The following is a 27,488-nucleotide window of genomic DNA, read 5'->3' on the forward strand; positions in this document are numbered from 1 at the left end:
ATCATAAGAAGAAAATCCAATACTTTGTTTTATTTAGAGTGGGCATCAAACATTGTGCCTAGTTTCTAGCACTGTTAGTATGACATTTCAGAAGCATTTGTAACTACATGTTTCATAATATACTACATATTGATGGTGATGCACGAAAATTTTCCCCTGTATGGTTCATTTATAATGTTCTCTGTCAACACCGAGAAGAAAATGTCAGCTAAGTTCACATCTAATAATCGGGTATCTTTAATTTACTTTTCCAAAACACACAGTTACATGTTAACAGATATTTATATGTAGATAAGCAGACAGTGTATTTTTTATTAAAAGTATTCTCACAAAAGTATTACTTAAACTTTTGTAGAATAGATGCATATATTTTCTAAAAGTTTAAACAGCATTTTTTTAGAGAAAACTTTTAAGAAATTCACCAACAGTTCATCTACCAATGTATAATTTAAATACCATAGCAAAAGACAAAACCTTAAATATGCTTACCTCAGGAGCAAACATTGTCTCATATGTAGGATTATACTGAACTTCTTTAACAGCAGGGTCAAGGTGAACACCAGTCTCCAAATCTTCCTAAAAGAAAGCCAAATGATTAGTAAAGATCTGCTAAGGGATTCTTTTGTGATTGTTATATTAGTATCATGCAATTAATAATTCTGACAAAAATTAAGCTTTGTAAATTCAGTGTATAATTTTTTTCTTTCCAAAATAGAATTTTCTCTTTAAAATATTGAATTAAAAATTTCTATATATAACGTGAGGCTTCCTAGCATGAAAAAAAAGAACAGAACATTAAAAGACTCACAGATTCCAACTTTTGTTTAAAAAATTTTTTTTTGCTTATTTATTTGAGAGAAAAAGAGAGAGAGAGGAAGAGAGAGTGAGAGAGAGAAAATCTCTCATCCACTGGTTCACTCCCTGAATGCCCACAACAGTATGGACCAGAACAAGCAAGAACTTAATCCAGGTCTCCCATGTGGGTGGCAGGAACCCCTCCACCTGCTGCCTCCCTGGTCTGTATTAGCAGCACGCTAGAATGAGGAGTTGGAGCTGGGAATTAAAACCAGGTACTCTGATAAAGGATGCTGAAGTCTTAGCTGCTGGGATAACGCCTGCCCCCAGCTCTACTTTTTTTGATGAACTCAAAAGACCTGATCTCCTAGTTCCAAATTCAAATGAGGCACTCCTTTCGTATATACAAATTGTAATAGATATGTAAACAGAAGGCCTTGGCTTGGGTACTGCAGAGGAGACAAAAGGAAGTGGCAGGGCCTCAGTCTTCTCAATAAAGTCTATGCCAATGTTTCAACCTTTGACTTTTCTTCAATTCACTCCCTAGTTTGATGAATACAAAAATCTTATCTCCACTGCAGAATCACTGGCATAAACCCAACCACTTACAAATATGACAATTTCCAAATTGATATTTCTTGCCTGGGCTTTTCCCTGAGCAAGAAGGGAAAAAAATAAAAACAACTGTTGGCAGAGTAACTAACCATGTGTCTCGGTCAGGGTTCTGATTGCAAGCAATGGAGACCTCACAGCCTGACCAAACACCATGGGATCCTATGAGCTGCTCTTGGAATTGTCAAGGTAGATGGAGAATCATCTTTGAGAAATAGGCAGAAACAGAGTTGAGTGTATAGACGAATCCCAAGTCAAAATCTGTCACATCCCAGACCCAATTCAAGAGGGCAACAGTTTACCATTACTGAACACCACTACTAAACTGCTATGGCCACCACAGGATACTGCTGGTCAAACTGGTCAAGCTAGAAAATGTTGGCAACCACTGCTATTTAAAACTCTTCTTTCCTGGCTTCTTTGTTGATTAGTTTCGGATTGGAAGGCTTCATGGGTGCATCTGAGACTGTGCAGTTACCCTAACCTTAGCTGAAAGGGACCTGGGAGGAGAACCTGGTGTTCAGGCCTCCGAAGGTCAGTGGTGAACAGGGGTGTTCTTTACACTAAGACTCTAAGAGAAGGGGGTTCTTCCACTGGGCCACCTACAAGATCATAAATATACTTCACCCTAAAATGTGCACTAGAATCTTCGCTGAGATGGCAACTTTGTTAGGGCCCAACAGTAAACCCTGTAACACGAAGTTAAAAGGTTACATAATATTCAAATGCTAGTGACAAAATATACTGAAAACAGCCAAAGGCTGAGTCACACTAATGCCTTCCCAGTGGATTTTATAGAGTACAGTTACTAGAACCACCTTACAAAATGGGTTACCAGGTCTTTCAGATTAAGGGTGTTTAAAATATTCTAAATTTGAATCATTTTGAACAAAGTATAATGCCTCATCAACTGTTAAACACAAAGTACAACTTAAAAAATTACCCCTAATATCAGCAATAATGGTAATAAACATTACAAATAAGTTCCAGGCTCTGGCTCTTGCTAAAATTACAGAACAAATTGAATAACTCTCAAGAACATGAAGGGTTGTTAATTTTACATTTAATTAGAAAAACTTGGACAATACCACTATCTTGTTTTAACACACACGTGGAAAGGAGTTCAATATCAGTTAGGCATACAATTTGATTATCACAGAATTAAAAAATTTTTTATTCAATTATCCACAAAAATTAAAGTACAAGTAAGCAAAGGGCATCCTTGGGGCCAAGTTCATACAGTTTGTCTTTTCAAAGTAGTCTGAGAAGAAAACAAAATAGTATTTACTGTTTAGTCCTTTTCACATTTCTTCCTGTGTACAAATAAGAAAACAGATACAAAACACTGAAAACTATAAAGCATATCACAAATACTAACCATTAGTATATAGTGCTCATCAATTTACAGCTTTTTTTTTTTTTTCCCAGAAAGTGGAATTGACTACTAAACTTCCTAAAATGGGAGTTCAATGGGGCCATAGCTGTGGCATAGCAGGTAAAGCCACCACCTGCAGTGCTGGCGTCCCATATGGGTGCCGGTTCAAGACCCGGCTGCTCCACTTCCCATCCAGCTCTCTGCTATAGCCTGGGAAAGCAGAAGATGGCCCAAGTACTTGGGCCCCTGCATTCATCTAGGATTCCAGGAAGAAGCTCCTGGTTCCTAGCTTCGGATTGGCACAGCTCCGGCCATTGCAGCCAACTGGGGAGTGAACTAACAGATGGAAGACCTCTTTCTCTCTCTCTCTGCCTCTCCTTCTCTCTGACTTTCAAGTAAACGGATCTTTAAAAAAAGATGCATAAGAATGGATAAAAAGCATAGTCCTTTTCTCTTCTGGTATTGTATTTAAGACTACGCTTCTAAAAACTATTGCAGTGGCTGCATATCACACATTCTAATGTTCCTTATTGTTCATTTTAAAATATCTTCAATTGTGACTTTTTTCTACAGCCCATGGGTTACCTAGAAGTGCAATTTCACAATTTTTAAATATGGTAACTTTATAGTTATATTTTTCTGGCTTATTTCTGGCTTAGATGCATTTTGGTTAGAGTGTCATAACACAATTTAAAATTTGTTGAGACTTATCTTGTGGTCAAGTACAGAGGTTGGCAAACCATAGCCTTTGGGACAAATCTAGCCGATAATCTTTTTTTCTGTACCACCAACCACCAAGCTAAAAATGGTATTTATATTTGTAAAGGTTTGTGTGTGTGTGTGTGTGTGTGTGACAGATATTATATGAGCATATGGTCAGCACAGTCTAAAATATTTACTATCTGTCCCCTAACAAAAAGTTTGCCAATCTCTGAGCTGGTAGGTGGTCAGCAACACTCAATGGTGTTAAGTGCTGTGTTGTTACTTTTAGATACGGTTTACTAATTTTGTTGCTCATAGTTTCTGTATCATTGCAATTTTGTGCTTGTTCTATCAGTTACTGAGAAGTGCAATATCCTCCCACTGGGACTATATTCATCAATTTATCCTGTAGTTCTCTCAATTTATTGAAACATTTTGAACTTAGAATGTTACACATCTCTTTGTGAATTAAACCTTTTATCATTGTGAAGTGGCCCTTTTTTTTTTGTTTCTAGCATGCTTTCTGCTTTAAAGTCTATTTGACTCATCTTTTTTAAAAAAGATTTATTTATTTGAAAGACAGAGAGGCAGAGAGAGTCTTCCATCCACTGGTTCACCCTCTAAATAGCAGCAATAGCCAGAGTTGGGCCTATCCAAGGTCAGGAGTCTGGAGCTTCTTCCAGGTCTCCTATATAGGTGCCAGGGGCCCAAGCACTTGGACCATCTTCTACTGCTTTCCCAGCCACATTAGCAGGGAGCTGGACTGGAAGTGGAGCAGCCGGGACTAGAACCAGCACCCATACGGGATGCTGGCACTGCAGGCAGTGGCTTTACCCACAACACCAGAGCGCCGGTCCCATATTTTACTGATCTTAGTACAACAAGTGCCAGCTCTCTTTTGGCTGAAATTTGCCTAAGAAACCCTTTTCTGATCTTTCTATATCTGATCTTTCTAGAGGTCTTAGCAAACATGGCAAGGCAAGAAAAATAAGACCAATAAGGGGGGCTGGTGCTGTGGCATAGCGGGTAAAGCCACCACCTGCAGTGCCAGCATCCCATATGGGCACCGGTTCGAGTAATGGCTGTTCCTCTTCCATCCAGCTCTCTGCTATGGCCTGGGAAAGCAGTAGAAGACAGCCCAAGTCCTTGGGCCTTTGTGCTGCGTGGGAGACCCAGAAGAAGCTCCTGGCTCCTGGCTCCTGGCTCCTGGCTTTGGATTGGTGCAGCTCCAGCCATTATGGTCAATTAGGGAATGAAACAGTGGACAAGAGACCTCTTTCTTTCTCTCTCTACATCTCCTTCTTTCTCTGTGTAACTGAGACTTTCAAATAAATAAATAAATCTTAAAAAAAAAAAGATTGAAAAAAAGAAAAAATACTGTCACACTTGCAGCTGACTATGTGAGTATAAGACAAAGATCAGTGAGAGTTTCATAAGTAGAAAAAAACACTATCCATACAACAGCATAAAAATAAGATGTATCTATAAACACCTGCAACAAACTGTACAAGATCTTGATGCAAAAGATAATGAGCTCGAAGAAATTAAAAGCCTACACACTATACAAGACTCAAAAGAATGAGTAGATATTACTTGTCCCCATATTGATCTATGATTCAGTGCTTCACAAGTTAATTCTAAAGTGTTTGTAGAAATTCAGGGCCAAGAATGGCCAAAGCATTCTTGAGCAATACTGAAAATGGGCGGGGAGAAATGTACTACCAAATACCAAGCCATCCCATTAGTCATGTTCCCACCACACCTAAAAATTCATTTCACGTGGACTAATGACTTACTGTATGAAAAGCAAGGATGTAGTGCTTTCAGAAGATAATATGGGAGAAATGCTATCATGATTTTGGATTAAAGATTTCTCAAACAAGAACCACACTCTATAAACAAATAGTTTAATAAGACCAGACTAAATACACAGCACGTTACAACAGTTGAAAAGAGACTAAGATAAGCTGCAAACTGTAAAAGTTTTTTGTGACACATACGATAGGATGCAGATTTATAAACATCTCCTACAAATCAAAATGAAAAACACAATCCAACAGTCTCCCTGAAGTGAAAAAATAACTTTATCACCAGTAACATATACAAAAAGATACTCAATCTGAGTGCTCAGGGAAAAATGGATTAAAAGCACGGCATAAATTTCTTCTCTGCCAAAACACTTGCCGTTAGTCATGATACAAATAGTCAACACTTGTAGTACCCGCATGAACCTATCTGCAGCTTCACTCTCCTCACCTGATCCTTTCCCAATTTTCCAGCCATTTAATCTCTATGTGTAAGCGTTTTTTCCTTCATAGAAACAAATGTTGGTTATGAATTGACAATGAGCAATACTTTTTATTCTTTCATCACAGAACCAGATTGCCGGGTGGGCTAGCCCCAGCTCTGTGGCTGGTGGACTTCCGGTACTTCACCAAACCTCTCCTCCTGGATTTCCTTACTCATTAGCGACTGAACTTAGGGAGCTCCGGAGGCTGCCAACCCCCACTAAAACTCTCCTTCTCAGGGTGCACACCTTTCTACAAAACTTTCTTGTTTACACGCTCTTGCATTCCACTCTCTCACCAGACATATCCCTTCTTTTGTATACGAGGCGCACTGGAGACATTAACAAGTAGACACAACAATCTCTGGGTGCCAGGGTCTCACTGCCTAGGGGAAAGTAAAAAGTTAACAAGTCCCAGCCACGTGGCAAGTGTTATAGGTGAGATACTAACCAGGGGCTAAGAGAGGTGCAGGAAGACACCTGTGCACTGAGACTGAGGGGACAGGAGACTTTGGAGGGCAGGGAAGGTAAGGGATTTTCAGGCAGAGAGACTAGTGTGGGCCAAACTGTGAGACAAAGAAAGAAAACCAGTCTTTGTGAAGAGTTCAGCATGGGAGGGTGGCTGGCTTCACACACCACCTAAGCAATTGCCCAGTGAGCACCATGGTGCACCGGCAGAGAAGTGATGTGATGAAACTGGAATTTGGGGACACTGCGGAGGGAAGATTGGGGCATGGAACCAGGAGACAACAGAGAGGGGGCAGAAAGACCAGCAAAAGGCTCTAATTGTCTTGCGAGATGTTGGGACTCTGAAATAAACAGTGACAGCAGAAGAGGAAGAGATTGGGTAAATACCACTGAGTTGCAAAACATAGGACCGAGCACCCCAAAGTAGAGGCAAACAGGAAAAGAGAAGTCAAGAACAATTCCTGGGAGAAATAAGCAAAATATAAAGGCGATGCCAGTGAAAATACGGCAGGCAATAGAGAGAAGGCAACTGACTTGAGAGAAATTCACAAAGCAGACCAGTTAGACCCAGTTGCATGACTGGTTTCAGGGGCTGAGAAGAGAAAGGGATGCCCTTCTGTTCTTGGCTTGGACTAATGGGTGGGCTGCAGAGAAAGCAGCTTGATTTTTCAGCACAATGAAATCTGTGTCTGAGAGGCATCCTGGGGGAGCTGTTTATTAGACCTTAAGCTAGCAACAAGTTTAGGCATGGAAAAAACAAAAGACAGCTAACATTTAGTGCTATTGTGTGCCGGACCCTGCAAAAGGTTCTCTATGTCTTGATGACAAATCTTATAGCTCTGGGAGATGGGACCAGGGTCATTCAACTTCACAGATGAGAGATCAGGCACAGAAGACTTCCATAACTTATCCAAGGCCACTGAACGTTGGAGGCAGGATTTGAATCCTGGGAGTTTTATCTCTAGAGGCTGTGCAACCACTTCCCAGTGTTTATCTGTGAGCTGAAGCACAGATGGAGGCCAAAGATATGGGAGAATACGTGGAGTACCAAGAGGACTTATAGGGCAGAGTCCTGGGGACACCACTGCTGAAAAGGAGGGCAAGAGAAGAGGGGACCAGGAAAGTTCAGTGTCATCTGCTGAGCGAGTCAAGGCAAAGGACAGAACATGACAATTGCAAGGCCTGGGGCATCTTCCAGGAGGAGCTTCCCAAGAGGCTAGAGCCAGGCTGCACTAGGTTTAGGAGGAAAACTGAAGACAGCTCCAAAAGGCTGAGCTATGAAAGGAATAAAGATTAAGGAGGTCGTGATGGGCTTTAGGGTTGAAGAGTCTGTTAGAAAGACAGGAGGGGCGGGCGCTGTGGCGCAGTGGGTTAACATCCTGGCCTGAGGCGCCGGCATCCCTTTTGGGTGCCGGTTCTGGTCCTGGCTGCTCCACTTCCAGTCCAGCTCTCTGCTGTGGCCTGGGAGGGCAGGGAAAGATGGGCCAAGTCCTAGGGTCCCTGCACCCACGTTGGAGACCTGGTCCTGATCAGCACAGCTCCGGCCATTGCAGCCATCTGAGGAGTGAAGCAGCGGATGGAAGACCTCTCTCTGCCTCTACCTCTCTCTGTGTAACTCTCTCAAATAAATAATCTTTAAAAAAAAAAGACAGGAGGATTCTAAGCATTCTTTCATGACAGATGTCAATTAATAGAAAATAAAATTCATGGAGAGTCTACTAAAACCTCCACAAGGCTCTCTTTGCACTTGACTTTGGAACAACTTAGAAAGGAAACTTTGCCCACGGCCTGGCCTCCTCTCCCCGCATCTGAAGCTTCTGGTCGCCCACAGGAACTCTGCCTGGTCCACACTACCACTGGAGCTGTTGTTGGGCTCCCGTCAGCACAGCCCTGCCTCCGTACTTGAGACACACGAGCCTCTGCCTTCTCAGGGTTGCCTGTCCCGGCTGGTGCAGCACCGGCTTCTAGTTCTCCCTGACAACCTCTGGAAATCACACTCCTTCCTTACTCTGTTATGGAACTCAATTTTCTGCCCTGGCAGGCCTCAATCCACTGTGTCCACTCTGCTCCGACCCGTTTAACTGGCAACTTCTTTCACTAGAAATCACCTAATGATGGCACAGGCTGACTTGTGGGCCAATGTGCCTTCAGCCCTTTGAACAGCTTCCTCGATAAATATTCGCTAAATGAACTCTAAAAGCCCAATATCGGCCTTTATCACATTCCTCCAATGGCATTGTGCCTGCTCTTCCTCAAATCCAAGGCCTTTTTCTCACTATTTTAACACATAATCAACAACAGCTAACAAGGATCGCACTCGCACTAGATACCAGGCTCTGTGCTATAAACTTTATTTATATAAATGGTCTCAATCTTCACAAGAATCCTCCCAAATACAAAGGTGCTTTGAAAATTGTCTCCACGGCGAGGAAAGAGAGGAGGCTGCCTAACTTGCCCAAAGTTCACACCAGTGGCGGCGCACGGATTGGAACCTGGTTCTTACTTAAAAAACAAAACAAAGCCGGGCCACTGTTCACTTCGTACCCCAGCTTGTACAGTTCTGGTCTAGTTTCATTCCTGTTCTGAGATTACACCGGCTTCGTCCAAGCCTTGTCCCAATCCACCCCGCTTCCCACCTGCTTTCTGACAGCGGGGGGCGAGGGCAGGGGTTCTGGGGGCTCTAGAGGGCTGCTCCGCAGATGCAATCCAAGCGTTAGAGACTGGCCTCTCGGCGCCGAGAAAGAGGCAAAACGTGGCCGAACAGCGGCCGGCGGCGACTTTGGAGCTGGAGCCCATTCCCGCACCGCAGCGGTGGCCGCAGCACTTACCTTAACTGCCACCTCCGGAGCCGAGTCCACCGCCACTGCCAGCGAGGGCTTGGCCGAAGGCGATTTAGTCAGATGCATGAGAGACTCGGCGGCTGGCAGCGGACATCGGCCGCCTTCACTGTCCGAGTCGGATTCGGACCCCGAACCCGAACCGTAGGAAGCGGCCAGAGCTGCAATAGCAGCCGACATGACGGCAAACTGATCCTCTGCGGACACCAGGCCCGGGCGGAAGGAGAAGCGGCTTCCAGGTCCTGACAGACAGCCGTGAAACACATTATTTACTTCCTTGGCTAAGAAATCATTTGTAACATTTTGAAAAAAAAAACAGACCAATTATTATTTGAATAGTTTCTATAGGATTAAGAGGTTGGAAACATTTACCTAAGGAACCAGTTTTAACAGCTGGTCACTTTCAGGACCTGGAGGACTAGATTAAAAACTACGAGTTCAGAAATACCTGGAGGCCTTGCGGCCACACACTCCCGGCGTGCAGCGCGGCGGGAAGTGCGCGCAGGCACCATGGGAAATGTAGTTTAGGGCGAGAAGGCGGGGCTGGCGGGCAGGTCTCTCCTCGACCCCGCCCCTGGATGGATGGTTCATTCAATTGGCTATCATCTTCCCTCATTCCCTCGCCAAGCTGGGTTCTCTCCGTCCCCCTCCCCCAAACTGAGGTTTGGGTAATACCACAGAGCCTCCGGAAAGGGGGGAAACGTGGTCTTCACCCCCACGGATGGGCGAGTGGGCGGAGGCTCGGTTTCCCATCACCGCAGCGCCTGGGCACTGGGGGCTGAAGAGGAGAGTGAGAATCTTGAGTTTGAAGACCTGTCACTGACCAGGAATAGCTCCTGGGTGGAAGGCTGGGAAATTGGGAGCAGAGAGTCCCGCGGTCCCCCCTGCCTCTGGCGCGGGTCCCCGCGCCCGGTTGTGGAGCGTCGCGCGCGGGGAGGGGGCGGGTGAGGCAGCGGCGGCTCGCGGTGTTGTTCGCTCGCGCGTCGAGCGCAGTGTGGGTCCGGCGAGCGGCGGGCGCCCCGGGCGGCGTTCCCCGCGGCCCGGCGCCTCAGCCGCTGCCCCGAGCGGGTCCCACCCCCGGAGCCTGCCCTTCCTGGGGGCTCTCGGTGGAGTCCCGGGAGCTGAGCGGGACCGGCGGCCGCCGCCGAAGCATGCAGAAGGGGTAAGGCACGAGCCCCTAGGTTTCACGGTGAGCGCGGCTCTCTCAGGGATTGTTTCCTCGGGGGAGGGGGCCGGGGAGAGGAACTCGGTCTCAGCGGCCGGAGCTGGAGCCGGGAGGCGTGTGCGTGGCTCTCCTGCCCGCAGAGGCGGCGGGGGTGGGTGGGCTCGCCTCCCCCGCCCCCATTCGCGGGTCTCCCGAGCTCCCGCCTCCCCGCCGCCGGCCCGGCTGGTGCTGCGGGGAGGCGGCGGTGGGCGCGCCGGGGTCTGCGCTGCGGGGACCGCCCTGAGGCGGCTCGGGGCGGGGACTCTGCGGGTCTCACCTGAAGTGCCGCCGCCTGGGCTCCCCAGCCCGCCCGCACCCTCGGCCTCTCGCCCGGGAGCCGGCTGCAGCCTCGGGTGGCCGAGAAGCCCCGGGCGGCTCTGCGTGCCCGAGGCTCGGTGCAGCCCGCTGGCGCGTTTGCGTGTTTGCGCCGCACGTCGGTGTCTGAAGCTATAACGGTAAAGCGGGTGCGGGCGTGCGGGTTTTCCTTTGAAGAGGAGGCGAAGCGATGCGGTCGCCCCCGCTGCCTACTCGTGGGGGGTGGGGAGGGGGCGTTGGGCAGAGTTAGGGAGCCGCTTGCTGGGCTGTGATGTCGGCGGGACTCGCCCATTGTGCCACCCAGATAATTATTCAACTATGCAGCATCCATTGCACCTTTGGCGTTGTTCTCCCCTGGCTGCAGCGTGCCCCCTAGCTTCCGTACTCTGACACCTTCTGCACTCGCGGGGCCTGAGCTGGAATAGTGATGACAGCACATCCGACCCGAGCCTCGGCGACCTGTTCTGTAGACGGTTGATCAATTAAGCCCCAGCTAGAGTACGTACTTCAGCAGGGCTCACTGTGGTTCCTTTTTTGTAAAAGATACGCCTTGCATTCTGAATGCTCTGTGTTTTTTTTTTTTTTAATTTTATTTTTGGTGGTAGCTAAATCTTGTTCCTGTTCTGTAATAGATGTGATGGATGTATTGCTGATTCAACCCCTCTCCTGTTCTTTCCTGTGAGTCGTAGGGAACTTTGATTGGTCTAGTTGTTGATAGCGCTATGTCTACACATGTAGTCTCAATCTGAACTCTACGGGAGCAATTTATCCTTTTGCTCTTAAGCTTCTGTTGGGAAAAGTTTTTATTTGTATTGAATATTTTAATAAAGTATTTGAATAAAACATCTCAAGTTTTGAATGAGAAAACTTTGGTATTTAATTTCACCAGTAGAATATTTGAATATTTGATTGCTAACCATAGCCTACAGTGGAATGAATGATGGGGTTTTTAATCGTACCCTAACTTAGCTGAATTTTATTTTTTATTCAGTTGTTTTCTTTGTAATATCATGTATTTACTTGCAGATCTTTTTCTTATGTTTCTAACTTCTGTCTACAAGGATAGCTATGTTCCAGTTTTACATGCTGTACCTGAAGGATGACATTTTTTTGCAAATATTACAAGCAACTGTTGGGTACTTGATGCTTACAAATTATTGTTTAAAAATAAATAATTCACTACCCCAAATAAGTGTTTTCCTTTGATTTTTGTAATCTTCCCTTTCCATTTTTCCTTTTTTAGGCTTCTTGCATTAACTCTTTTGATGAAACAGAATTGCAGATAGGCATTGCAAAGGCAATTTGAAAAGTACAGGACTTGTTTTCTGGCACTTGGAAGTGGCACACGTATGTTCATGCTGTAGGATCAGTTGCTTCCTTGAGAAATGACCTTGCAATTTACAAAATGGATACCTTTGTGCCTTGGTTTCCTTATGTGTAATGGAGATAATACTCATTTACTCCACTAGGTTGTATGTGTGGATCAGTAAGTATGCTTCATAATGCTTTTAAAGGAATTTAAATACTTTAGCTGATAAATTGACACTTTCAGTGAAAACTACAATGAAAAAATGTAATATGGATTTTCGCTGCCATGTTAGAATGACTGATTCACGTTGATTTTAATTTGGAGCAATACTTAGAGTGATACTTCTAAATTGAAGAAAGCTTTTCATCTATCAGTTGTTTTTAATTGCAGACATTAGGTATTATAGTAAATAAGTATAGTTATAAATAATAGGCATAAATAATACTGATAAAAATTATGTGACTTGATAATGAACAAGTATAATATTGAATTAAGTTTGTGAAAAATTAAGCTATCTGGAAATATTAAGGCCTTTTTCATTAAAAAAATTTGTAGGTGACACATTCCAAAATCTACAGTTGTAATCATTTGGAAGGTATAAACTGGAGCTACTTTGTTTATTATTTGGGGTTATAAACATTGATATATATATATATCCAGAGGCAATTTGTTAATATTGCATAAGACTATATTTAATTTTATATTTTGCTTTATTTTAGAAATAATTTAAGGTATCTTTTCCATGTGCTCAATTTTTGTTATCACAGTACATCATTTTTTGATTTCCTTCTGAAAGATTAACTCAGTCAATTTCCATAGCAAAAACTATTAAAAGATCGTATTATTAGAACTTTTAACAAAACAGTAATTAACATTTATTTTGTGGGAAAACTTCATGTGAATGATAAAACTACTGAAGTGTCTTTAAAATTAAAACTATTTTATAGTTCCTTTGGGGAGAATTAATTTGATTACATTTATGTTTTCTTAAATGACAGATAAAATTTAGCTTTCAGTAACATTGGAGTAAATGCAGTTAATTCAGAATTTTTCTAAGTTGTTTAAGGACAGGAACTGACCAGTCACTTACTGTCATAAATCCAGAGTTGCTTAGTATAGTGTTTAGCAAACAATAAAGACTCAGTTCTGTTTGTTGAACCAATCAAATGAGTAAGTGAAGAAAATCCATTGAATTAGTTTGCTGGATGAAAATTTTTTGGAAAAGTAGGTTTATCAAACTTTTTAAGTAACAAAACAAAGCTTTTTCTCAGTAAAAATGAGAAAAATATATTTGGAGGGTCTTTAAACTCCATTTTACCTGTTCAAATATAATTCATTTACCCACATACTTTTGACATAAAACTAGATACTGAATAATGTATATTTTAGCAATCTTCCATTTATGAAATGATATTAACAATTTTCTTATAACCTCATGAAAATCTACATTAATTTGTTTTTCCTCAACTAGATGAAATAGAAATGTATTTGATTCTTTCTGACTTAAGTTTTCCAATGAAATAGTAATTTAAAAGTATGTTAATTAAATCTATGGTAAATGAGTATCTAATTTTAAACATAAATGACCCCTAGCCTTTAAAAAAATTTTTAAATCATATTTAGCTCTATAATTTAGAGCCTTTGTGAACTAGTATCTCTAACTTGGAATGGGACTGATGTAGAGTGGTTTAGAACTCAATTTATTGTCTCAGAAACCATATGGTTAGTGGTTAGATTCATAGACATCCCTTTTAAACCTGGTTAACCCATAATATGCCTGAATTCTAGAACTACTCTAATAATGCTAGTGAATTAATGGGATTATATGAATAATTAGTATTAATATATATTAAAATGTCTAATACTCTGCAACAATCTCATATGAGAGTCTGACTCTAAAAATGCGATGGTACTCTTGTGTTGCACGTGACCACATTACTAGGAACTTGCCCTCTTTCACCACTTGGAGGTGAAGAGCAGGATCTTAGTTCAGTGAGTGGTTTGCCTTCCATCTCATGAGGACATGAGAACAGTTGGAACAAGTCAGTTGTAAACTGAGAAGTAGATGACTTCTGAGGTCCCTTTTAGCTGCAAATAAAATTGTACAGCATTTGAAGTTCATTATAACCCCTTTTTATCTGAGATAATTTTCACTTTCTAATATTATTGCTTATGTACTTGCTATTAGGGAATTTCTTCTTTCTGGATCTCCCTTTGAAAAGAACAAAGTCAAAATCTGCCTCATATGCCAATTCTTGGAAGCAAGACTTTTTATTAAAAAAGAGATTTGTTGTTATCATTGTTTTTTGATTTTGCTTACTTTAATTTTTGATTGCTTTTTTTCAAATAGACTCTCAGAAGCACCAAAACACAGAATTAAAATGATTTCTTTTGTTTCATTATTTTGCTTTTTTTCTTTTTTTAACTGAAAGTAATTTGTGAAGTTAAGGTAGGTTTATTCATGTTTTTGAGAGATATTACATCTAGTGAATCTTTAATTTTTTTTAAGGAAAAATAGTGTGATTAAGCTTGTGGAGTGGGAGTAGGAAGTTAAAAGATGGAGTACTGGGGCCAGTGCTGTAGCGCAGCGGGTTAACGCCCTGGCCTAAAGTGCCAGTATCCCATATGGGCACCTGTTCAAGTCCTGGCTGCTCCACTTCTAATCCAGTTCTCTGCTATGGCCTGGGAAAGCAGTAGAAGATAGCCCAAGTCCTTGGGCCCCTGCACCCACGTGGGGGACCTGGAAGAAGCTCCTTGCTCCTGGCTTCGGATTGGTGCAGCTCCAATTGGCTGTTGTGGCCAATTGGAGAGTGAACCATCAGACGGAAGACCTTGCTCTCTCTCTGCCTCTCCTCTCTGTGTAACTCTGACTTTCAAATAAATAAATAAATATTTTTAAAAAAGAAAGAAAAAGGCGGAGTATAGCCAGTACAGTGGAGCTCTGGCATGGTTGTGGTGGGGTTGGAGGCTCATTGAAAAGTGTTTATAAACTTCTTGAGGAGAGAGATAGTTTTGTTGCTTGATTGTCATTATATTTTCATTTGCCTTGTTTTTGTGTTCCCAGTGTCTTTTTTAGTTTAAGCTATTTGCATTTTGAACGTATACAATTACTACAGTATAGCAGGTGAAAGATCAGGGTGCTATGAGAAAAGGAGTCATTGAACACAGCTATGCCTGTCTGTACATTGGAGCATTTTGTAGGTTTTAAATTTGCTTTATTTGAAGATTAATTACATTTACGGATAATGCATAACAATGGTCTCCCTAAGAGGAAAGGAAGTAATACTGCTTATTTTCTATATGTGCAAGTCTCTGTGTAGATACTGTTATATTTATTATCTTATTTAATTGATATCATTGCCCTATTGGGAATTTATGGAAGGAAGAGGTTAACTGAATGGAACAGGTTGCTTATTCTGCTTAGCAAAAGCCTACTTTCTCTGGGAACTGCTTCATTCCCTTTTCCCCAATGAATTACTGTTGGGGCAGTCATTTTAATAACTTGGTAATAGTATTACTGCCTTCTTGCTACCCTCCCCTCATTTGTAACTGGATGATCTAGTAGTGATTACCACATGCCCCATGCTAAACCAGTTATTGATTCAGCACATAATTATTGAGGGCCAACTGGTGCTAAAAGGGTAGGTCTCTATCTTGGGGTTAAAGATGTAGTAAGAGAAAGCTACTGAACAAACACATTTATTTATAATTAGAAATTGTGGCGAGGGAGGGGAACCTAATTTATACTGGGTGTTAGGGAGGGCTTGCTTCTTGGAGGTAAGATGAGAGGCAGTTAGCTAGCTAGGGGGCAGGGGGAAAGGGCAGAGAGCACATGTGAAACCTTTTTGAGATAGGGAAGATGTTTGGCAGGTTCAAAGAACATTCAAGGAATGAAAAAACAGCCAAAGTGGATGGAACTTAGAGGGATCCTGTATTGTGGGGGTAAACAGGAGCCAGGGCACACATTAAAGGCTTGGTCTGACAGGGGTTATGAATTTTATTTTTGTCCATTGGGGAAGCCCATGAAGGTTTTTAAATCATGTTAATGACTGGATTAGATTAGTCTTTTATAATGATCACTCACGCTTTGAGAAGGCTGGGGGACCAATCACAGTTCTGATAATTTCTTTCATTGGCCCAGTTCTGCACTAAGGCAGGTCACTCAGAGCTTTTCTTGTGTCCTGGGTGCCCAGAGGTTGAGTAATTTCCTTTCTCTCCAGTTGCTGAGCTGCGTGATAAAACTTGATTTTGTTAATAGCCTTGTGTCTTGCCATGTGAACTAGATAAGCAGGGCATCTAGAAATAAGGGTGCAAACAGGGCATCTAGAAGAAAGGGTGCAAAGAGAAGTAAATGTGGAGGCCTGAGTGCATTCAGGTGCCTTTGTCCATGGTCCTGAGATTGAATTCCAAGAGACACCCTAGTTAACTTTGCAATAAGTCTTCCTTTTTGCATAAACCTGTTGGAATTGTATTCCTAGTATTTATCAACTGAATCTTCTAATAGATTAGTGCAAGGTCACATGGTTAATAAAAATGAAAGTAGGATTTGAACACAGACACACATTATTTTAAAGTCCCATTTTTTCCTGCTATCCTTTGCTGACAAAGTACTATTACATAAAGTTATGGCCCTAAAATAATTCTAAGGATGTGGATTTTGAATGTGGCGATGACTATTAGATGATGATGGCAGCCAAGCTTTTTTCAGTGTTTGGCAGTAGTCCAGCTTATTGCCTTTCTTTCATCCTGAGTAACAGGTACCCAGGTCTACTTCAATAATGTAATGTTTCTACATGTATATTAACTAACTCATTTGAGAAGAAAAAGCTGTGTCAGAGCAGGATTAACTTACTTCCTGCTACCAGAAACTATAAATCTGTTGTTTTTACATTATTTTGCAAAAGTCAGCTTTTTGTTTGTTTCATTTTACACTGTTTAATGGGGGACATTTGTTGTCTTGAATGTCTTATTGGTGAGTTTCTATAGCATGAGGATTCTTCAAAAAGTTCATGGAAATATGTATTATGAAAAACTATGCATAAATTTAAAAAGTTTTTACACCAAAGTAAATACTCTAAAAAATTATTTGAAGTGGAGAGGTGGAGTGTGGGTCTGCTTGTGTCTCTGGGAACTCTTATTCAAGTTTCCCACGTGGGTGAAAGGAACCAAATTACTTGAGCCGTCACTGCTGTTTCCCAGGGTCTGCAGTAGCTGAAACCAGGAGCCAGAGCTGGGAATCAATACCAGGTCCTCTCATGTGGGAATAGACACTTAGCCAGCATCTGAACTGCTAGGCTGAATGCCTGTCCTTCCAAGTTATTTTTTGATTCCTTTTTCACAGACTTTTTGCAGTACTCTTATACATGTCTAGAACTTACACCAGAGAATTATGGAAAGGGAAGGCAAAGCAGAGCTGAAGGGGAAGGAATATTTTATGTTTTAAAATATTTAAAATATTTTATATTTATATATATTTATGCTTTAGTGGCAGGTGAAGACTAGCACTCATTTTTAAAAACTGAAATAAAAGCATCTGATACAACCAGAAGTTTATCAATTGTGTTGATATTTTCAAAGACCCCTTATTTGGTGTCATTGGTTTTCTGTGTTCTCTATTTTAAATTGCTTTAATCTCTGCTTATGTTTTACTATTTTTTCTTCTGTTTGTTTTAGGCATATTGGTCTTCTTTTTCTAATTTCCAAAGGTGGAAGTTCAGGTTATTCACTTTTAATCATTCTTTTCTAATATATTTATCCCATGGTATAAATTTCCCTCCATTCACTGCTTTGGATGCATCCCATAATTTTTGGTAAATTACATTTTCATTACCAGTCATTTCAAAATAATTAAAAATTTCTTGAGACTTTGAACCATGTTATTTATAAACATAGTGTGTTGAATCCCCATATATTTTGGTATTTCCCATTTATCTTCTGTTGATTTCTTTTTTTAGAAAGCTTTTATTTAATAAATATAAATTTCATAGGTACAGCTTTTGGAATATAGCAGTTCTCTTCTCCATACCTGCCCTCCCACCCCCAAACCGTCCCACCTCCTACTCCTTCTCCCATCCCATCCTTCATTAAGATTCATTTTTAATTATTTTCAAATGAAGATCAACTCTATACTAAGTAAAAATTTAATTCTGTTGATTTTTAATTTGTTTATTTTATAATCTGAGTGTACATTGTATGATTTTTATTTAAAAATTTTCAAATGTATTTTGTGGCCTCAAATGTGATTTATCTTAAAGAATTCTCTGTGTGAGCTTGAAGAATTTTTTTTTGGTTGGGTGACATACTATATAATCGTCAATTATATCTGGTGGATGAATGGTGTTACTTTGTTACTTAGTTAAGCTATCTCCGTACAGATTTTCTGCCTATCAGATTGAGAGAGAGATATTGAAGTCTCCAATTGTGATAGTGGATTAGTGTATTTCTCCTTGTAGTTCCATTAGTTTTGCCTTGCATATTTTGATACTCTGTTGTTAAAAGCATAGACATTAAGGATTGTTGTGTCATCTTGGAGAATTTAGTCCTTTATAGTAATGTAATAGCTTTTTAATTGCTGATAATCTCGCTTTGCCCAGAAATCTGCTTTGCCTGAAATTGATACAAGGATGCTTTAAATTAAAAGATAAGTTTTCTTTGGTACAAAACAAACTTGAAATCCATGTATAGTCTTTTCATAATATTTATCATGAACTTTTGAAGTACCTAGTGTAGCTACTCTAGCTATTGTTTTAAAGGCAGAGGGGAAGAAGGAGGGAAGGTGGGTTGATGGGATGGAGAGTGGGAGGGAGGGAAGGAAAGAGAGAGAGAGAGAGAGAATATGAATGAATGACAGTGAGAATATTTCTATTTGCTAATTCTCTTCCCACATGCCTACAACAGCCTGGGCTAGCCATGCCAAAGCCAGGAACCATGTTGATCCTCCACATGAGTGTTGTATAGGGTATAAGGTAGGGGTCAGGTTTCAAACTTCTGCATTTGTGAATCCAGTTTTCCAACACCACTTACTGAAGAGACTGTCCTTTCTCCAGGGAGTGTTGTTACATCTTTGTAAAAAATAAGTTATTTGGGGCCGGTGCTGTAGCGTAGTGGGTAAAGCTGCTGCCTAAGGTGCTGGTATCCTGTATGGGTGCCAGTTTGAGCCCTGTTCGAGTCCCAGCTGTTCCACTTCCTAAATAGCTCTCTGCTATGGCCTAGGAAAGCAGTAGAAGATGGCCCAAGTCCTTGGGCCCCTGCACCCACGTGGGAAACTCGGAAGAAGCTTCTGGCTCCTGGCTTTGGATCGGCACAACTCCACCTGTTGTGGCCATCTAGGGAGGGGGTCAGCAGATGGAAGACCTCTCACAACCTTTCCTTTGCTCTCTGTATAACTCTTTCAAATAAATAAATAAATAAATCTTAAAAAAGATAATTTAGTTGTAGATGCATGAATTTATTTCTGGGATTTCTATTCCTTTGATCTGTGTGGCTTTTTCTGCCAGTACCTTGCTGTTTTGGTTGCAATACCCTGAAGTATGTCTTAAAATCTGTTATTGTGATGCCTTTGGCTTTGTTTTTATTATTCAAGATAACTTTAGCTATTTGGGATCTTTTGTGTTTCCATATGAATTTTAGGGTTGTTTTTTCTAATTCTGTGAAGAATGTTGTTGGCATTTTAATAAGGATTGCATTAATCTGTAAATTGATTTGGTTATTGTGGATATTTTGTTAATATTCTTCTAATCCATGAACATGGGAGATATTTCCATTTTTTAAAATGTCTTCTTCAATTTCTTTAGTATTTTATAATTTTCATTGTAGAGGTCTTTTGGATCCTTGGTTAAATTTATCACAAGCCATTAGTACTGGCCCACCTCTCACTGGCAGATGGACCTCAGGAGAAACCACGAAACATCTTCAAGCCACCGTGAATTGGAGCCATGCAGGATTGCCAGTTTATTAATGAAGCATGCAGACTTGTGTGGAACAAGACAGGCTGGGCCAAGCATTTGAAGATGCTTTTGAGATACTCAGGCAGCATTCACTGGGAGATTTCCAGTCCTCCCCAGATTACAAAAATTACCTGGCTTTCATCAATCATTATCCTTATGTCAGAGGAAACTCCAACTGCTGCGAAGTGGTGCCTACAGAGGAATCTGTTCATAGTTGGAGAACAATAAAAAACAGTGTTTCAGACCTCTATCTTGAAGGGAATGTCCACCAGTCTCTGCAGAATGCAACTGAAAACCAATTGGTGCAACCTGCCATTTTCCCACAAAAAGGAGGAAAAGGCAGGAAGAAGCTCCGACTGTTTGAATACCTTTACGATTCCCTGTGTAATCCTGAGATGGCATCCTGTATTCAATGGGTCGATAAAAATAAAGGCATCTTTCAATTTGTATCAAAAAACAAAGAAAAACTGGCTGAACTCTGGGGAAAAAGAAAAGGTAACCGGAAGACCATGACTTACCAGAAAATGGCCAGAGCACTGAGGAATTATGGAAGAACTGGGGAAATCACCAAAATCCGGAGAAAACTAACTTACCAATTCAGCGAGGCAATTCTCCAAAGACTCTCTCCATCTTATATCTTGGGGAAAGAGATTTTCTACTCACAGTACCTTCAACCTGATCAGGAATATCTCAGTTTAAATGCTTGGAATGCAAATCACAACTATACATATGCCAGTTACTATGAGTTAAGTCACCCAGATTGCTAAGTAACACCCTCCCATTTCTTGGTATCCTGGTTTTGAAATTTCTACAAGCTTCAGGATGTTTCTTGCTAAGCAAATATAGTCGGCTCTCCATATCCACAGTTTCCGCAGATTCAGCCAGTCAGGAATAACAAACATTTGAAAAAAAATTGCATCTCTTCTAAACTTCTTGTCATTATTCCCTAAACAACACAATGTAACAATTTACACAGCATTTACATTGAGTTAGGCATTAAAAGTAGTCTAGACAGCTCCTGCATTTGCCAATTTAATTTCCTTTGGGTAAATTCCAAGGAGTGGGATGGCTGGACTGTATGGCAGGGCTATATTCAGGTTGCACCTGAATGTTTGTTGCAGCTCAATTCACAATAGCTAGGGCATGGAGTCAACCTAAATGCCTATCAACAGAAGACTGGATAAAGAAATTATGGGGTGTGTACTCTATGGAATACTACAGCAGTAAAAAAAGAAGGCCGGTCATTGCAGCAAAATGGAAGAATCTGGAAAACATCATGCTGGGTGAAATAGGCCAGTCCCAAAGGGACAAAAATCATATGTTCTCCCTGATTGGTGACAGCTAACTGAGCACCTAAAAGGAAACCTGTTAAAGTGAAATGGACACTATGAGAAACAATGACTTAATTGGCCCTTGTCCTGACTGTTGAGGAACAACTCACTACTTTATTCCTTTTGGTATTTTTTTTGTTCTACGTAATACCATTGGTTGAACTCTTTAATTAACACACAATTATTCTTAGTCGTTTAAATTTTTTTTTATGCAACTGTGTTGGTAATGGGTTTTCTTTCTTTTTCTTTTTCTTTCTTTTTTTTTTCTTTTTTTTTTTTTTTTTGACAGGCAGAGTGGACAGTGAGATAGACAGAGAGAAAGGTCTTCCTTTTTGCCGTTGGTTCACTCTCCAATGGCTGCCGCGGCTGGCGCAGCACGCTGATCCGAAGCCAGGAGCCAGGTGCTTCCTCCTGGTCTCCCATGCGGGTGCAGGGCCCAAGCACTTGGGCCATCCTCCACTGCACTCCCAGGCCACAGCAGAGAGCTGTCCTGGAAGAGGAGCAACCGGGACAGAGTCCGGCGCCCTGACCGGGACTAGAACCCGGTGTGCCGGCGCCACAAGCAACTCATAGAATGGCAGATGTCCTAAACAGCACTCTGGCCTCAGAATCAGCCCTTAGGGCATTCGGATCCGGCTGAAAAGCCCATGAGAGTATTTCAGGCATGGAAAGCCAAGACACTCTGGCAAAAAAAAAAAAAAAAAAAAAAAAAAAAAAAAAAAAAAACAAAACCCTAAATGAAAGATCTCTGTGAGTGAGATCCCAGTGGAAAGAACGGGCATCAAAGAAGGAGGTGCCTTTCTCTAAAGGGAGGAGAGAACTTCCACTTTGACTATGGCATTGTCAAAATAAGATCAAAGTGGGCGAGCTCAGGGGGCTTCCACGCCTTGCCAACTCATGACAAGAGCCTGGGGAGATTGCTGACGCCTTAAACAAGGGTGTCAAATTGTTAAGTCAACAACAGGAGTCACTGTGCACTTACTCCTCATGTAGGATCTCTGTCCTTAATGTGCTATACATTGTGATTTAATGCTATAACTAGTACTCAAACAGTATGTTGCACTTTATGTTTCTGTGGGTACAAACTGTTGAAAGCTTTACTTAATATATACTAAATTGATCCTCTGTATAAAAAATGAATCTTGATGTTAATGGAATGGGAGAGGGAGTGGGAGATGGGAGGGTTTTGGGTGGGAGGGAAGTTATGGGGGAGGAAAGCCATTGTAATCCATAAACTGTACTTTGGAAATTTATATTTACTAAATGAAAGTTTAAAAAATACGACCTAAATGAAAAGATCTCTGTGAATGAGATCCCAGTGGAAAGAACATGCCATCAAAGAAGGAGGTACCTTTCTCTGAAGGGAGGAGAGAACTTCCACTTTGACTACGGTCTTGTTGAAATAAGATTGGAGTTGGCGAACTCGGGAGGTTTCCATAGCCTTGGTAGCTCATAACAAGAGCCTTGGGTGATTACTGACGTCGTAAATTAGAGTGTCAATTGTTAAATCAACAATGGGAGTCACTGTGCACTTACTCCCCATGTAGGATCTCTGTCCTTAATGTGTTGTACTATGTGAATTAATGGTATAACTAGTACTCAAACAGTACTTTATATTTTGTGTTTCTGTGTGGGTTCAAACTGTTGAAATATTTACTTAGTATATACTAAATTGACCTTTTGTATATAAAGATAATTTAAAATGAATCTTGAAGCGATCTGCACCTTAATGTTTATTGCAGCTCAATTCACAATAGCTAAGACATGGAATCAACCTAAATGCCCATCAACAGTAGACTGGATAAAGAAATTATGGGATATGTACTCTACAGAATACTATACAGCAGTAAACAATGAAATCCAGTCATTTGCAATAATATGGAGGAATCTGGAAAACATCATGCTGAGTGAAATAAGCCAGTCCCAAAGGGACAAATATCATATGTTCTCCCTGATCGGTGACAACTAACCGAGCACCAAAAAGGAAACCTGTTGAAGTGAAATGGACACTATGAGAAAGAGTGACTTGATCGGCCCTTGCCCTGACTGTTGATGAACAACTTAATACTTTATCCCTTTTAGTATTTTTTTTCTGTTTATTCTACTTAATACTATTGGTTGAATTCTGTAATTAATACACAGTTAATCTTTGTGGGGAGCAACTGGGAGCAACTCGGACTAGACTAAGTTACTGGAATTAAGACATATTCTATGCATCTGCTCTCCCACAATATGGCGCTAAGAAGGGAGAAACAGCTTCTGCACAGCTGCCTCCAGTTCAACCAATAAGCAGCAGGACCTGCTCCTGATTGGAGGAGAGCAGTGTACTCGGCATGCGGGTAGCAGAGTTGGGATTGGTGGAAGAGGACTATAAAGGAGGAGAGAGACAACATGCACCAGGAACCTCTAAGGGGAACATCTATCTGAAGGAACACCTGTGCAGCCCCCAAGAGAGCCGGCCGGCAGTGTGCCGCTCCCCCTCGGAAGTGGGGAAAGTGGCTGGGGGAACTGCCCTTCCACGGAGGTGGAAGGGACGGTAGCCAACCCGGGAAGAACCAGCAGCAAACCCGGGGAGGGCCGAGCAGACAAAAGAACAGCGCAGGGTCCTGTGTCGTTCCTCCACGAAGAGGGGGAGCGACAATCTTAAGTGTTGAAACTTAACTGAAAAGTGATCCCTGTTAAATATAAGAGTGGGAATAAGAGAGGGAAGAGATGTACAATTTGGGACACGCTCAAGCTGACTTGCCCCAAACTGTAGAGTTAGAAACATACCGCGGGATTCCAATTCAATCCCATCAATGTGGCATGTACCAATGCCATCTCACTAGTCCAAGTGATCAATTTCTGTTCACAATTGATCATAATGATAGGACTAAGAGTCAAAGGGATCACATAAACAAGTCTAGTGTCTGCTAATACTAACTAATAGAATAAAAAAGGGAGAGAACGATCCAACATGGGAAGTAGGATACACAGCAGACTCATAGACTAACGGATGTCCTAAATAGCACTCTGGCCTCAGAATCAGCCCTTAAGGCATTCGGATCTGGCTGAAAAGCCCATGAGAGTATTTCAGGCATGGAAAGCCAAGACACTCTTTGGGAATAAAAAATGACCTAAATGAAAGATCTCCATGAGTGAGATCCCAGTGGAAAGAACAGGTCATCAAAGTAGGAGGTACCTTTCTCTGAAGGGAGGAGAGAACTTCCACTTTGACTATGACCTTGTCTAAATATGATAAGAGTCAGTGAACTCAAAAGGCTTCCATAGCCTTGGCAACTCATGACAAGAGCCTAGGGTGATTACTGACGCCATAAACAAGAGTGTCAATTTGTTAAGTCAACAACAGGAGTCACTGTGCACTTACTCCTCATGTAGGATCTCTGTCCTTAATGTGCTGTACATTGTGATTTAATGCTATAACTAGTACTCAAACAGTATGTTATACTTTGTGTTTCTGTGTGGGTACAAACTGTTGAAAGCTTTACTTAATATATACTAAACTGATCTTCTGTATATAAAGAGAATTGAAAATGAAAAAAAAAAGAAAATGAATCTTGATGTGAATGGGATGGGAGAGGCAGTGGGAGATGGGACAACTGCAGGTGGGAGGAATGTTATGGGGGGGAAAGCCACTATAATCCAAAAGTTGTACTTTGAAAATTTATATTTATTAAATAAAAGTTAAAAAAAATTAAAAAAAAAATTTATCACAAGCCATTTAAATTTTTTATAGCTACTATGAATGGAATTGCTTTTACAAGTTTTTTCTCCAGCAAGATCAGTGTTGGTTCACAAAATTGCTACGGATTTTTTATGTTGATTTTGTATCCTGCAGCTTTGCGCTTATCAGTTCTAACAGTCTCTTGGTAGAATCTTTTAGATTCTATATAGAATCATGTCATTTACAAACAGGGATGCTTTGACTAACTCCTTTCCTATGTATGTGCTTTTTAGTTCTTTCTCTTGCCTAATGATTCCTGCTAATGCTTCCTGAACTATATGGAAATAAGAGTAGTGAGAATGGACATTTCTTTTCTCACTCCAGATCTTAGTGGAAATGCTTCCAGCTTTTCTCTTTCAATGTGATGTTGGCTGTGGTGAGGCATGTTACATCCATACCTAATTTGTTCAAGTTATTTTTTAAATCTTGAATGGATGTTATATTTTATCAGATGCTTTCTCTGCATGTATTGAGGTGATCATATGATTTATATCCTTCATTCTGTTTATGTAATGTATTACAGTTATTTGTGCATATTGGACCATTTCTGCATCCCTGGGATAAGTGCTGCTTGCTTGTGATGTATGATCTTGATGTGTTGTTAGATTGAATTTGCTAGTATTTTGCTGAGGACTTTTTTCTTTCAGGTTTTGGATTAAGGATGCTCAGCCAGTACCTTATTGATATTGTTTGGAATCAGTAATTAGCTATTAGAATCATGTAGGAATGAAGAAAAATTAAAAAAAGAAATCTCATTTACTCATTCTCTGACTCTTCCTGTCTTTTTGTAGATCTGAATTTCTGACCAATATTATTTTGGCTTTTCTCTGAAGAACTTTTTTTTTTTTTTTTTTTTTTTTTGCAAAGCACTTCTGTTGACAATTTCCCTTAGTTTTTAATTTGTCTGAAAAGGTCTACTTTTATATTTCACTCTTATTTGTGTGCTTACTGCTGAGAAATCAATATAATTCTTATCCTTGCCCTTGTGTAGGTAATGTGATTTCTCTCTGGCTTCTTTCAAGATTTTCTCTTTGTTGTAGATTTTCTGCAGTTTGAATATCATATGCTTGAGTGTAGAATTTCTAGTATTTGTCCTGCTTGGTGTTCTCTAAGCCTCAAGGATTTGTTGTTTGGTTTCTGTCATCCATTCTGGAAAAATTTTGAGTACCTCTCTGTGCAAGGTCCTCTGCTAGGCATGTTACATACATGATGTAGTCTTCATAACAACTCTATGAGGAGGTATAATTTTCACTTTTTGAAGTAGAAACTAAATGGTATGGACCATTACAGACATATCTTTTACAATAGCAGATAAAATTTAACTGCCTCCTGCTTACTCTTAACTAAATATTCCTCTGTATATATGGCAGGGGAAAAAAATGGAGTGATTTTTGATTTGCTTTATTAGGTAGCAATATTGGAGGTGAGTGTTGGCTGGGTACTGGCTTCAGAATTCAAAGTGTGTATAGTGTACCAAGTTAGTGTGCCATTAAAGGAATTGAATGAAAATTGCTGTATTCATTCATTTTGATGAGAATGCAACTTTTTAAAGAGTGACTGGCACACAATCAGAAATTGGCTGAACTGATTGAGAATCTAGAAGCCCTTATTTAATGATGATATCAATTCCTAAGTGATTTTGTGCTGTTACTAGAAATAGGGAAGTCCAAAGAATGAGTAAGCATCTTTTTGGAGGAGAGTGGGGAGTCATGGATGACAAATTTGATTTTGGATATGTTGAGTTTGGGTTGATGAGATATCCCTGTGGAGCCATCTGGCAGACTGATGGCACGGGACCAAATACTGTCAATGTTAGAGTTGTTTTTTAAGGTTATATAAGTAATTTAAATGGTTTATGACCTGAGAATAGATGGATTTATGAAGAAGCGAGAGTTCAGAAAGAACCCTATTGACTCCTGACACATTTAGAAAGCAGGAAGAAAAAGTACAGCCAGAAGAGGATGCTGAAAGTGTTACCAGAGAGGATATAATTTGTTGTATTCTCTAAAAAAAAATATTACTTTCATTTTATTTGAAAGGGAGAAAGAGAGGGAGCTCTTCTTTCCCCCTTACTCCCCAAATACCTGAAACAGCTATGACTGGGCTAAGCCAAAGCCAGAACTCTGAAACTCAATCAGGTTTCCCATGTGGGTAGCAAGGACCCAATTATTTATGACCTGCTGCCTCCTAGGATGTGCATTAGTAGGAAACTGGAATCCAAAGTGGAGAGCTAGGTGTAGTAGGTAAGAAGTAGCCAAATCCAAAGTAGCGCTGTGGTGTAGTAGGCTAAGCCTCCTCCTGCAGTGCCAGTATCCCATATGGCTGCTGGTTCTTGTCCCATTTGCTCCTCTTCTAATCCAGCTCTCTCTTTATGGCATGGAAAAGCAGTATAAGATAGCCCAAGTGCTTGGGGCCCTCTACCTGCGTGGGAGACCCAGCAGAAGCTCTTGGCTCCTGGCTTCAGGTCAGCTCCAGCCATTGCAGCCATCTGGGAAGTGAACCAGCGATGGAAGGTACCTTTCTTTCTACCTGTGCTTTCTCTGTCTGTAACTCTACTCTCAAATAAATAAATAAAATCCTTTA

The 27,488-nt window shown here is 41.1% G+C and overlaps 2 protein-coding genes and 1 pseudogene across 8 annotated transcripts in view; 2 read left to right on the forward strand and 1 right to left on the reverse strand.

Annotated features, from left to right (window-relative positions):
* The window catches only part of CDC40 (cell division cycle 40), a 52,473-nt gene extending 42,814 nt beyond the window's left edge, over positions 1 to 9,659 (reverse strand). The window contains exons 1-3 of one of the 2 annotated variants that reach the window (XM_051854422.2): positions 9,525 to 9,659; positions 9,068 to 9,318; positions 490 to 576 (exon numbers count right to left, since the gene is read on the reverse strand). In XM_051854422.2, the coding sequence (XP_051710382.1) occupies positions 490 to 576; positions 9,068 to 9,318; positions 9,525 to 9,588 (402 nt within the window). In that variant the 5' untranslated portion in view covers positions 9,589 to 9,659. Of the gene's footprint in view, positions 1 to 489; positions 577 to 9,067; positions 9,319 to 9,448 lie in introns of both variants that reach the window. The other variant, XM_002714912.5, reaches the window with a different exon arrangement.
* Positions 9,660 to 10,100: 441 nt separating this feature from the next.
* WASF1 (WASP family member 1) overlaps positions 10,101 to 27,488 on the forward strand; it is an 86,666-nt gene continuing 69,278 nt past the window's right edge. For 2 of the 6 annotated variants that reach the window (XM_051854423.2, XM_051854427.2), the window contains exon 1: positions 10,128 to 10,265. The gene's annotated coding sequence lies outside the window, so the exon portion shown is untranslated. Of the gene's footprint in view, positions 10,266 to 10,621; positions 10,736 to 10,958; positions 11,094 to 25,749; positions 27,419 to 27,488 lie in introns of those variants that run through there. The other 4 variants (XM_051854424.2, XM_051854426.2, XM_051854425.2 and 1 more) reach the window with 4 other exon arrangements.
* LOC127492992 (transcription factor Spi-C pseudogene) lies at positions 19,735 to 20,768 on the forward strand (annotated as a pseudogene).

Source organism: Oryctolagus cuniculus, chromosome 5, assembly GCF_964237555.1.
Source record: "Oryctolagus cuniculus chromosome 5, mOryCun1.1, whole genome shotgun sequence".
In the NCBI taxonomy this organism is placed as follows: Eukaryota; Metazoa; Chordata; class Mammalia; order Lagomorpha; family Leporidae; genus Oryctolagus; species Oryctolagus cuniculus.